General features: G+C 42.2%; 1 protein-coding gene across 1 annotated transcript in view; it reads left to right on the top strand.

The window, feature by feature from the left end:
* The window catches only part of Wnk1 (WNK lysine deficient protein kinase 1), a 130,367-nt gene extending 118,494 nt beyond the window's left edge, over positions 1-11,873 (top strand). Inside the window, exons 20-22 of the mRNA XM_059257108.1 lie at positions 1,163-1,364; positions 8,573-8,760; positions 9,158-11,873. Of these exons, the coding sequence (XP_059113091.1) occupies positions 1,163-1,364; positions 8,573-8,760; positions 9,158-9,475 (708 nt within the window). The 3' untranslated portion in view covers positions 9,476-11,873. The remainder of the gene's footprint in view (positions 1-1,162; positions 1,365-8,572; positions 8,761-9,157) is intronic.
* The last annotated feature ends 1,677 nt before the right edge of the window (positions 11,874-13,550 follow it).

Here is a 13,550-nt window from a genome sequence, read left to right as displayed (position 1 = left end):
AATATTCATTAGTCTGCGGTTACCTACATCATTATTCAACACTTTCTTTGTTATCTTTTTTCTTAAGCTTTATTGTTGTATGTGTATGAGTGTTTTGCCTGTGTATGTCTGTGCACCACTTGTGTGCAGTGCTTGAGAAGGTCAGAAGAGGGTGTTGGATCCCTTGGAAATAAAGTTACAAACAGTTGTAAGCTGTCATGTGGGTTCTAGGAATCAAACCTAGGTCCTCTACAAGAGCAGCCAGTGCTTTTAACTGCTGAGCTATCTCTCTAGCCCCCCCCCATTTTGTTTTTTGTTTTTGTTTGTTTGTTTGTTTGTTTTTTCGAGACAGGATTTCTCTGTGTAACTTTGGCGCCTTTCCAGGAACTCACTCTGTAGCCAGGGCTGGCCTCGAACTCACAGAGATCCACCTGCCTCTGCCTCCTGAGTGCTGGGATTAAAGGTGTGTGCCACCACCACCACCACCCAGCCTCTCTAGCCCCTTTTTATATATCTTATATGGTGCATGTTTATAAAAAAATCTAAACAGAAACTAACAGCCAATTTCTATAATCACCATCTTTCTAATATGGCAGAAAACAGTAACTATGGAAATAGAAATGGAATCTTCATCTCTATTGCAGGCTCTAGTTTACACTTCAATCTGCTCAACCTAGTGAGCTCTGCATTATCTAAAGTTATCACTCTTGAGAGGCAATTCATATAAATAACCTTATGTCCATAAACATCTTGTTTCTCATTCAACCTTCATATCAGTAAGGATTTGTCTGTCAATTTATACATTTTTGTTTTGTTTTTAAAATTACCACTGAGGATAAATAGGAATGAGAAACAATAAGTATATTAGGAAAAGTTTATGTGATGTGTTTTTTTTTTCTTATTCTTTCTTTTTGTTTTATTGGTTGGTTGGTTGGTTGGTTGGTTGGTTCACTGAACATATGGTCTCAAGTATCCCAGACTGGCTTCAAACTCACTATGTAGTCAAGGATTACCTTGAATTCCTAATCATTCTTCCTACACTTCCCAGGTGCTGAGATTACAGACATACACCACCATACCTGGTTTGTGTGGTGCTGGATTAAACTCAGGATTTCATAACTGCTAAGTGAATTGAAATACATCTTCAGCCTCTTCTTCATGTTTCTTCAAGCCTCTTTAATTTTCACCAGGTAACCTGTCTGGTCAGAGTGGAACTTCAGTCTTACACCCCCAGCAGACCCTTCACCCCCCGGGCAACACCCCAGAGACTGGGCACAACCAGCTGTTACAGCCTCTTAAGCCATCTCCTTCCAGTGACAACCTCTATTCAGCCTTCACCAGTGATGGTGCCATTTCAGTACCAAGCCTTTCTGCTCCAGGTCAAGGTAAGAATTCAAAGTGACAACCTTCTTCTAGAAGAAACATTAAAATAGAAATAGTGCCATACTTGGGGACAAAAGCAAGGCAAAAAACTTACTGTCATCAGCTGAATAGAAAGAAACTGAGTTATTAAACGGTGACTAGTAATTGAGCTGAGCAGGAAAGCTGCATTGTGATTAGAATCACTGGCTTCCTTGTTTCCAGGCATCTGGTAAAATAGCTTCCTGTTGTTTAGGTTGTTTGTTGTTGTTGTTGTTGTTGTTGTTTAGACAGCCCCTCATTCTGTAGGCTGGACTAGACTGGTCTGGAACTCACTGTGCAGCCCAGGCTAACCTTGAATTCCTAGCAATCCTCTTGCTTCAGCCTCCCTAGTGCAGGAATTACGGGTGTAAATCGTCAAACCCAGCTCTGAAATAGCTTCTTTTCAAAGGGTGATCATTACACGTGCAACCTATATGAATAGCTTATTTAGGACTTAGACTATAACCATTAATACTAAGCCAAGATTTGTGGACAAAATTCTAAGGAGTTGCTAGTTTTTAAAAACTAATGTCTTTTTTTAGCCAATCTACTTTTAAACTTCTAAGCATGGTAGCAGCATACTAAAATCTGTTTTTTAATACATAGTAAATATAGATTTATTAAGAAAATTCCAGAGAATTGGAGGGGCTCCAAGAGAGGAATACCCTAAGATTAAATTCTTGATCCGTACTCTACTTTCCAAATAGTGTTTTTGGTTTTGTTGCTCAAAACATTACTGCTGCAGAGAGCTTTTAGTGAGAATTGGAAGGCAGTGATTAAGAGCACTGGCTGCTCTTGCAGAGGACCTAGGTTCAATTCAAAGCATCCACATGAAGGCTCACAGCCATCCCAGGAAGCTGATGCTCTCTTCTGGCCTCTGAGGGCAATACATGTACATAGTGTGCAACTTACCTTCAAGCAAAACACTCATACACATAAAATAAAAGAACGAAACTAGAATTGAAAGGAAATTTGGGCATTGTAGAACATGTCTTTAGTTTTAGTATTCACAAAGCTGCGGCCAGGTTGGGCTATAGTAGTGAAATCTGTTTCCCAAAAAAAAAAGTGTCAAAACAAAGTTGAAATGAATCGGTTATCTGGGTAGAAAGCAATCAGGGGACAGACCTCAAGATAATTAAGTGCTTCTAGCACAATTACATAGAACTTAGACATTCAGTTTCTGTCCCCTCGGCTAATGTAAGTAATTAGTAAGAAACAACACAAAGTTGTTAGCATTTTTCCAACTGAGAAAAGCTTCATTTCTGCCAATGGGGTGAGGCCTGGCATCTCTGTCTCCTACAACAGATGGACTCCCTACAGAGCTCCCTCTTCTACATGCCATCCAGTGTGTCACCACCAGCCTTCGAGCTCTAACATCCTGTAGTTGTGTGGTCTCTTCTCCTCTGTTCTTTCCTTTTCCCTTCTCACAGGCTGTGCGAAGTTTAACTGTGCATCTGAGCAGGTGACATTCAAACCTGGTGGCAGGAGGACCCGATTTCTGAGTACGCCCTGCTTGGCTCTTTGTGTGTAACACCTTTACTCCTTCCTTGTCCTTGTTTTTCTGCTGCTTTGGATCTGATTGTCACGCAGTCCATTTTCATTTGTCTCTTATATTTCATGTACTCAGTGGCTTGACTGACCATTACCCTCAGAAGTTTGGGTCCCTGTGTTAATTATAGTAAAAGATGCAGAGACAGGAGTGGTTTTTTGTAGGTTTCAAAATAACTCCCAGGTAGAATTACCTCTTTTAGATCTATTCTAGGCTAGACTCTATGTTAAGACCGCAATACACAATCATATTCAGTGCTGTCTCACTGCCCTGACATTAGGAGTGGTGGTGCCCATGATTCCTATAATGTGGAGGGAGAAGCAAAGATTATAAGTTTGGAGCCATCATGGACTACATAGCAAGTCCCTGTCTCAAAATTAAAATTAAAAAAATAATGCATGTTGAGCACTGATGCATGATCCTGACTGAAGGTAAAAGTTTACCATTTTCCATTCTTTTGAATATGGGTTGAAATCTTCTCAGTTAAGCCTGAATATGTGCAGGTTGAAAAGATGCTAGAAATCTCTTCACCTCTGTTACCAACTCCGTGAGATTAAGTAGTTCAAAGAACAATTACTGTAGCTATCTTACAAAGCATTTCTTTTTATTTTTTGTTTTTGTTTTTCGAGACATGGTTTCTCTATGTAGTCCTGACTGTCCTAGAACTTACTCTGTAGACCAGGCTGGCCTCAAACTCACAGAGATCCGCCTGCTTCTGGCTCCTAAGTGCTGGGATTAAAGGTATGAGCTGCCACCGCCGCGGCTGCCCAGCGCATTTATTCTTTGAAAGACCAAAGACATATAACCTGAGAGTGAAATTTGTTATTTTAGTATTAATAGAACTTCTTCGCTTTCTGTTTTAAAATAGGGTGCAGGAAGCTAGAAAGATGGCTCAGTAAAGTGCTTGCCGTGCAGATTAAGGGCCTGAATTTGATCCCTAGAACTTAAATTAGAAACTGGGCATGCTGTCTTATACTTGTAATCCTAGTACTAGAAAAGTTGAAGAAAGGAGGAACCCAGTCTCATGAGCAAATTAGCTTAACCATGTCAGCAAGCCCCAGGCCAATGAGAGACCCTGTCTCTGAAAACACTGTGGGTGGCTCATGAAAACCCACACCTAAGGGGTGTCCTGACCTCCATATGTCCCTACACACGTAAGAACACAGACCAAAACGTACATGTGGGCCTGGAGAGATAGCTCAACAGTTGCTGCTCTTCCAGTGGACTCATGTTCAGTTTCCACACCCTCTTCTGGCCTCAGGACACTGCACACACATGGTGCACAGAGATACATGCAGACACGCATGAAAATAAAAGCAAATCTTTACCAAGAAGGTGACAGCCCAGGAGCAAATTGCCCTGTATTGTCCTCTCCCTGTAAGGAATGAAATCATTGCCTGCTTCCTAAGGCTATTGTACAATTTAAATAAGATATTATCCACAAAAACAGCTGGTACTTAGAAAATTCTCAGTCCCTGTGGTTAGCAAGACCCTATCTGGTATTAGTAGGTGGCCAATTGGTGTGTATTGAAAGAAAAAATTTTAAAAAGAAAAAAACTCAAGTAAGAAAAAGAACTTCATTAGAGTTTGGATAACAATCAAACTTAAGGCCTCAAACTTCTGGTGTGGTTATGAAAGATGCTTTTTAAATGCATGTGCTAAAGCCATCAGTGTTTCTAAGTATGTGGCTCAGGGAGCCTTTGGCCTCTTCATGGTGGGAAGAATTCACACTTTGCTTTTTTCTCTTGTACCTTTGTGTATTAGGTTTAACCTCTGTTTCCCTCACTGACATGTTAGTCATGGATTGGTTCTACTTACAGCCTTCTTTTACCACATTCCCACACATGTCAGTGGTCCAGGGCTGAGCTCTTCAAAGAGTGGCTGGAAGACATTGCCCATGTTGGTAGTTTCCAAGCATGCATGCATCCAATAGTTTTTCTGATTAGACTAGCTTGGACTGTGCATGTTATTAGCACACTTGAATAAACATTTAATTTATATGTCCAGCTAGAAAGATGGAAGGACATTAATAATAGGATGGTATTTTGCAGTAAAGTGTGACATTTGCCCAGACCTGTGATACACAGCCTGATATGTCTGAAAAGAAGGCAAACCAGAATTTCTTTGTGTGAAGTCTGATATGCACCGTTTGAGTTAATTTTGTGTCTTACTTACAGTATACTCTTGAGTATAGACTGTATTAATCTGTTTGAGAATGATTAGAAGTGGTAAATCGTACCACTGCCCTTTGAGTCTAAATGAAAGACCTATACCTGTTGAAGGTGCATAAGGATATATAATGCAAAACTGCTGGACAAATCGTAGGAGACAGATTTTTTTAAAATATATAGAAAGAACCGGTGCTTGGAAGGGTGAGGGCCCTTACTAGTTTTGGATACTTTATCCTATCTTCTCAAAATAGTTTGGAAGCACGGCTTGGCTTAATGCTCTATCTATATTTAAAAGTTGCTTGTTTTCCACATACTTTTAAAATTGTTTCTGGAAGGGATGGGGTATATGGAGAGAGAAAAAGGAAAAGAGAGAGTGTGTGAGTGTGTGTGTGTGTGTGTGTGTGTGTGTGTGTGTGTGTGTGTCTAGGGTGTGGAAATATAACAACCAGTTTAAATTAACTTAAAGCATAACAGTGGTACTGATTTAAATGCTTTATAACAACCCAGCAGGAGAAACAGGAAGTAGGACAAGGTCAATGGAAGTACTGCTTGGGTATTTGGAATTCAAGCAGTGAGACCTGTTCTTCCTCCAGAACCTTAACACTACATTACATTGTAGAAATAAAGATGAGGTGTAAAAGCTCAGCATCTGTCATCCAGACTTCACAGTCCATCTGACAATTGTGTTAACACTCACAAGCCAGTTAGACTGATCCCTAGACTTGTCTCTACATCTAGGGCTACCAGGTCCCACCCATCTGTCCCCTCCTGCTTTCTCTTGCTGGGCTTCTGTGTGCTGTTTGGAGAGTCTATAAAGATTTCACTGATGTTTCTTTAACACACTGCTCTCTCTTTGTGCTTCAGGGAAGATGGTGAAAAAAGTCTGTCCTTGCAACCAGCTCTGTAGTAATTATCTTCTTTCTGTTACTTTTGATCCTGATTGCAAAGCCATGAGTTCTTTAAACTAAGAAGCCTTGTAACTCCCTGATTTCCTAATTTTCATCCATCCCTGCACCCTTTTCTGATAATATTCCTTATTGTGCTTAATTGCTATATTTAATTACTACTACTTCCAGATTGAGAAACCACTTCATAGTCAGTTTTCTCATGTGAGTGCAGGTGTGTTAGTCTATATCCGTGACGTCCATGGAGATGAATGGGGAGATGGAGGAAGCCTAGATTCTTTACAGAAGAGAGACTCTGAGTCAGTGAGCATGTGCCCACCACTGTTCAACAACACTGGAAACTCAACAGTGATCTAGGTGTACACAGAGGGCATGTCCTCATTCTTCATATCTCAGAAGTTGGTGCTCAGCTACAGGGGAGAGGAATGCTACTTGTTTATAGAGCTTAGCTTTTTAGCCTAGGGGTTTCTCATTAAAATAAAATGCAGATGCCAAGCATAAGAGTCTAGGGAATAACAAGAAAAATCTCTGCTTGGCATCTTTGGCAGTGAGTGTGATTCATAGTGGCTTATAGCCTGGCAGTATAGGGACAGGAGAAACTCAGAACATGAATTTAGAGGAATAAAATCTATTCTACCTTATACAGCTTTCAAGAGGACTGAAAAGACTTAAAAAAGTTTGTTAGCACAAATCTGCAGAAAGCCTGTTAATCTTCCTTTACAGTCAGAACTACAATAAAAAGGATAACTGTAGGGTGACTCTCCCTTTTAGGGTAAACCTCATTTTAAGAGTCCAGTGTTGAGGATTGTAGACTAAAGTGAATGGCATTTGGTTTTCAAGGGCCCTCACAGCATCAAGAGCAACTAGCACCAGACTAGAGAAGTGTGACTTTTGGCATGAGGTCTCTGGATAAGCAGTGCACCCTGACTTGGCTTTTCATTTGGCATCGACAGCTCTGCTCACTTGTGGATATTTCTATTGTCATCCAGCAGGATGCTAGTCCTCGTGCATGCCACATGCTCGCTTTCTGGGTTTCCTCACTGTTGTGACTTCCCATCCTCATGGCCTGTGCTTCCTTCCCACTGCACCTTTGTCCTACACTTGCTACTCAAGGAAGGCTGTTTCCTTTGCTTTACTATTCTCACACTTGGTTTCCTGTACTGAGGTGAATCTACTCTACTTTTACACTGTGTATAGTAATGATCCCCTGCAGTCCTAGCAGATACCATGTGACACTGCAGTAATTCATGTCTTGCCACAGTGACCAGAAGAAGCATGTGAGCATCCTCACTCTGCAGCTTCACCTGAGTTAGCTCTCCTCTAGCACAGACAAGCTTAGGTGGTAAAATAGATACACCCTGTGGCACCAACAGGGTTGCAGGGGCCACTAATAAGTAGGGGTGCTTCAGATGTGCTGCTGTGCTCTGGTGTGCTGCTTTGGCATTGAAAGCAGGAAAACGCATGTACTTAGCCCCGGGGTTCCTTGAGTATGGTAGGGCCTACTGGCTCACTACTTTAGTAACCTTTATTTACTATGTAGCAAATGTGAAGTCTGCTAATAAAGTGGGAGATAAACAAACAAAAATAAGACCATGACTCTTCTTTCCCTCTTCCCCAAAACTTGCCTCTTCGAATAACCTTCAGTGTGCCCTCCAGCTGAACCGAAATCAGGCAGGACACAGACTCCTTTCTCTTTCATCAAACCGTAGAAATAGAACTCCTTCATCATAACCTCTAAGCCTCCTCTCCCCTCTGCACCCCTGCCTCAGCTGCATTTCCTGTTGCTTCTACCCAGGAGTGCTTGTTCTATTGGGAAGAGTGGGGAGAAGGGATGAGAGTCCTTGAACCAATTAAAACCCAAGTCCTCAAGAAAACTATAAACTTCCTGGACCTGAGAGATTCAGGCACATCTTCCCCCCACTGCCGAATCTCTGTTCTTTACTCATGGGACATTGAGAAAAGTTGAGGTCTTGACTCCTTCCAGGTTTATATTTACAAATTTATATTTATGGTTCAGGTGAAAAAAAGTTTTGAACAGAGCATGCTGTGTCTCGTTACTTCTTTTTGTTAAAGAGTGGATAAAGAATGCCACAGTATCCACATGGTCTGGGAACCCCATCTCTCCACAGCAAGCACTGTTTTTTGCATTTGTACTACTTGTAACTTACCCAGCACACAGTACTTCTTTGGCCCTGCTTTCTACAAAGTTGCATAGCAGCCAGCCTTGTGGACCATATCACTCACTCATCAGTGTAGTGCTGGGAATAGAGCACTGGCAGACAGTCCCAGTATTACAGGTTGCTTTGAAAGAAGCCCTTATCCATGCCTGCCATCATCCCAAGTTGTTGAGCCTTACCTACAAGCTATGGAAGAGAAACCATTTTCATTACCTGTTATGCAAAAGCAAATGGATAAATAAAACTTTGGAATCTTCCTATCCTGCATGGCTTCCCAATTATTCTCCTCATTCTGTGGCTTGCCATTCATTATCCTATGACATTTTCTCCTTTCCCAGAGTTATATCCCAGATTCCTTTAATGCTAGTATTGTGTTGCTTACAATTCTAGGGACCAGCAGCACAAACACCGTTGGGGGAACAGTGAGTAGCCAGGCTGCCCAGGCTCAGCCACCTGCCATGACTTCCAGTAGGAAGGGCACATTCACAGATGACTTGCACAAGTTGGTAGACAACTGGGCCCGAGATGCCATGAATCTTTCAGGCAGGAGAGGCAGCAAAGGACACATGAATTATGAGGTAAGTCTACTTTTCCTAACCTGCCAGACTACCAACACACAGATGAGTCAGGGACTGCCAAGGCTGGTACGCCATCCTTATCACCACCTTCTTCAGCAACCCATTGGTTCTAACATTATTGAGAAAACAAGACAGCATCACTTTGGTACCCTTTTCTTTCAGCATCCTATACTACCTGTGTGTACACACATAACACCTGGCACATACGCACACTCTCAGACCTGAGTTTTCACTTCTTGTTAAGTATAGAGGCAATAAATATTGCAGGAGGCTTTGTTATGTTTTGCTAAACACTAAGATTAGAACATTTCAGTTCTAGAACAGCATTGCTATCACACGTATTTTGTTTGGGTATTATACCTACGCCAAATTCTCATTGTTACTTTCTTGTTTTTAGGGCCCTGGAATGGCAAGGAAGTTCTCTGCTCCTGGGCAGCTGTGCATTTCCATGACCTCAAACCTGGGTGGCTCAGCCCCCATCTCTGCAGCATCTGCTACCTCTCTAGGTCACTTCACCAAGTCCATGTGCCCTCCACAGCAGTATGGTTTTCCAGCTGCCCCATTTGGCACTCAGTGGAGTGGAACAGGTGGTCCAGCACCACAGCCACTTGGCCAGTTCCAACCTGTAGGAACTGCTTCCTTGCAGAATTTCAACATCAGCAATTTGCAGAAGTCCATCAGCAACCCCCCAGGTTCCAACCTGCGGACCACTTAGTCAGACGTGAAGATGTTAACTGCATAGATTTGGGGGCAGGAGACGGAATGCTGGAGGTTGGGGGGTTTGGGGAAGTAGCCTATATACTAACTACTAGTGCTGCATTTAACTGGTTATTTCTTGCCAGAAGGGAATGTTTTTAATACCATTTTGAGCCCTTAGAATGGAGAACCACCCTCCCTTTCCATTTGTTGGAGTTCAAAAAGAAAAGGGCAGCTTTCTGGTGGAGGGGCTGCCTGAGTCTGCTTTCCTGTTTCTGTACCCACCAGTAAGGCCTAGGGCTAGAAGAGAGCCTTGTTACCAGAATGCCCCAAGAGCTCAATGTAAACTAAACCCAGTATGTATCTGTAAGTGGGTAGAGCTCTTAATTTTGACATTTGCCCCGATTTCCTTACTCCCACAAGAATGCACACCTTAAAACAAGAAGGTTCTCGCCCACTCTGATCCCTACCCCCACTTTCTTTTTTTCCTTTACAACCTAGTGAAAAATATCAGGGGACTGGGGTTGCAACCCTTTCTTGAATAGGTCATTAATGCTTTAAGCAAGATATTAGCAGCTTTGACTGCAGCATTAGCAATTAGGGAAAACAATGACGTTCCCTGAGGACATGTAACTTTGCCATCAGTTTTGATGTGGAAACACTGTGATATATAAATGTTGTTGGACAACATTAGTTTTAAGAGTAAAATTTGAAAGGTTTAAAAGGTTCACACACAAAAAAAAGCTAGCTCTGTCCTTTACTTATTAAGACACTTTAACTTTTTCCTTTGTATTTCCATTGTATTAGATAAATAAATGTGAATGTAAAATTGTATAAATTACTGTACTTGAATACTTCTGTTCTCCCAGTATTGCTTGCTGGATATTTTAGTGCCTTGGACTTCTATTGCTTCTGCTGTTAGCATCAACTTACCAGACCCCAGGTCACCAAAGGGTATGTGGAAAGAAATCTTAGGTCCATATGACCCCAGCAGTGGATATGCCAAAGGGAAAATGAAAGTGGGTTTTTTTGTTGTTGTTTTGTTGTTTTGTTTCAATCGTTCAACAGTTTTGCCTAGAGCAGGTGTGAGATAAGCACAGTGAGAAGTTGGCATCAGAGGTTGAAAACAAAGTTCTGTTTCAGAAAGAGTGAGGGGGTTGTGAGCCGTGTGAAGGACGAGGACTGGAGACGTGGGGACAAGCTTGTTAGAAGTGATGCCCGGCCAGTGAACAAACAAAACCTAGAAGAAATTCAACAAAAATGAGATGGGAGTGGGCTAGATTCTGAGTTGGGAAGGATGACAGTGCCAAGTCACAGATGGAAAAGGTTGCTCTACAGAAACCTGCTTGGTTGCCCTCACCTCTCGTACATGTACCACACATTTCTCCACTTGACGTACTGTATTGTGGAAAACAGACCCACTTCTGACCCCTTTCTTCTACAATGTCCAAATGGTCGCACAGTCACAATCTATGTGCCACCTGTACTTCTATATAAGAACTAATACTCTCACATGTTTATACCCATATCCCCAAGTAACTGCAACCAACCAGTATTATCTAGTGCTATGCCTAGTTTTAATGGGCAGTTTTCTGTCAATACTGACTTAATTGGCTGTTTGGGATATGAATACTCTGAGAAAGTGGAGGGAGAAGTAGAAGTCCTCATTTCTTGGGTGCTTCCTCCTTGATCTTGAGTTGGGAATTGACACATTTCCAACCTCATGACACATCCAGAGCCTGGCTTCCTGCAACTTTCTTCCTTTAAGAGTCCGTTCCTTTTAAGTTGGTCTAGGCCAAAAGATACACATGACAGCTGAAAGTTTTAGGCGAGGGAGGTGGGAAGAGTATGGTTTTGTTTCAGGTCCTGCTACCAAAGTGTTGGCTCATTTATTCCTTTTGGGAGAGGGTTAAGAGGTGCTGTGGAAACGAAACTGGTTGTAGGATGGATTGAGAGTACTTTGTACCGTGGTAGAGGGAGCCAGATGCAGCATGTGTTGTTGGTTTTGGTTTTAGTCATTTTGAGGTCTTTTCCCCCATTCACAAAAGTTTATTTACTGATTTTTTTTTTTTTTTTTTTTTTTGCCCTCCTGTGGATGAAATAACTGAAGCCTAGAGGAACGAGCTAGTGCTACTGAACTGTTTAAATTATTTTTGTGTTAATAGTACACTTTGAGTATCTTTTATCCACATTTAAAAAGAACTTTCTGAATTATAAATGTTTTCCTTACGTTATTTAACAATGTACTGTTGAAAACTGAATTCAAACCTTGGGGTTTCTCAGCAGCCGTTAACTGTACATTTGCACTAACTCTGGGTGTTGCGCTTCTTGTAAGATTGCGCTTTGTGCTTCAGTTTGTTACCTTTGTAGACTTATTTAATGAAACCATTCAAATAAACCAAACTTGCTTTTGTTGAGCTGTGGGGTATCATTTCTAGCCAAGGATGCCTTGTGTTCTCCAGGGCCCTATTTTGAATTTTGTACAATTGTTGTTCCTTGGGAACTTTTAGCAGTTTTATCCTAAACTACAATAAAGCCGTTAACAATGAAAGTGAAAGCTTAGTGGCATATAGCAAACTGCTGTCAGTCAACGGTAGCTTCCTGGGAAAAGTGGGGCCATGATCTAGACTTCGCTGCAGAACAAGGGACGCTTAAACATGGGGTTAGACCAGTTTGGAAATTAGTGAGAGGGTGTCTCGAAGGCCAGCGCTGCAGCGATGCGGTAGAGAATGGGCAGGCAGCCTTAGAAATGTTGCAGGAGGAAAGATCAGAAAAGGCCATGTCTGCTAAAGCAGCGTCTACCAGATATCCTGACCTTTCGGACCTAGAGCGTTCCGAGTCCCCTATCTCTTCCCCTGATTAGAGTCATTATGTGAAACCTTGCAGCTGATCCTGATAGCCCTGATTCTGACAAGCGTGCCAGCGGGAGCAGCTGAGGATCGACTACTCTGGGCTCTTATAAAAGCCTGGCCATACCCTTTACCCATAACATCACATTCTAGTGTATTGCTTTAATTTTGAGTTGACTTGCTGCAGGAGCAGAACTCAGATCCTGCGCAATGAGATCATTGCAGTCAACTCCACCCATGTGCACCTGGCCTCCGCTGCGGGAATGATGTCTTGGCTGCGAAATTCTATCACCTTTTTAAAGGAGTGGGCGGGATTAGGTGCCCTGGCAGGCCTACTGGTACTTGTCTCCCTGATGTGCCTGTGGTGCATTGTTCGTTTAAGGGTTTCTCAGGAGCTCAATGCAGCCATGATTATCCAAGCCTTTACAGCCATAGAGGCTGGACAGTCTCCCCAGGCCTGCTGGCCGCATTAAAAGCTTGATTGCGCAGGATGGGAGGCTAGTGCACTGCACTTGGATCTAGCTGTATTGCAGAACCCAAGAAGAGCAAGTCTACTTGCATGTGGGTTGGTACCCTAATTCCCACCTCTGCAAAAAAGGGTATCGGACGGGTCAAAGCATTTGAGTTAGGTCTCAGCTGCCCACAGATAGGTCTGTCCCTGCTCCAATATTAGATAATTCCCACCAAACCTGACGGTCTGTGCTAGATCCCTAGGACCCACAGGATGTGATGAGAGCACCAATTCCTTCATACACAATAAATATAAATGTAATTAAAGAATTTTTTTCTTTTTAAGGATTAGGCACATCAAAACCCCAAATTCAGCTTAAGTAAAACTGCAAATTCATTGTTCATTTGGGCAAAGAATCAAAATTGCTGGGAGTGGTACAGTTAAGAGTAGTTGCTTCCTTTAAAAAAAAAAAAAAAAAACTATCCCTGGGGCTGGAGAGAAGGCTCAGCAGTTAAGAATGTACTGCCTTTGCAAAGGACCCAAGTTCAATTCCCAGCACCCACATGGCGGCTCACAACCATCAGTAATACCAGTTCCAGGGAATCTAACACCGTCCTCTACTCTCCGTGGATACCACAAATACATGCTCATGTGCATACATGCAGGGAAAACACAAAGTAAAATGAACAAAACACCTATTCCTTAGATCATCGTTTCATTGCTTGGGGAAAAAATACTGGTCTTCAGACTTGGATTATGATGACATCTTTCTTTAAATGAGAAATTATGCAGTA

The sequence above is a fragment of the Peromyscus eremicus genome, chromosome 3 (genome assembly GCF_949786415.1).
Source record: "Peromyscus eremicus chromosome 3, PerEre_H2_v1, whole genome shotgun sequence".
NCBI lineage: Eukaryota > Metazoa > Chordata > Mammalia > Rodentia > Cricetidae > Peromyscus > Peromyscus eremicus.
Note: the sequence above shows the minus strand (reverse complement) of the source record. Positions and strands in the feature narration are given on the sequence as shown.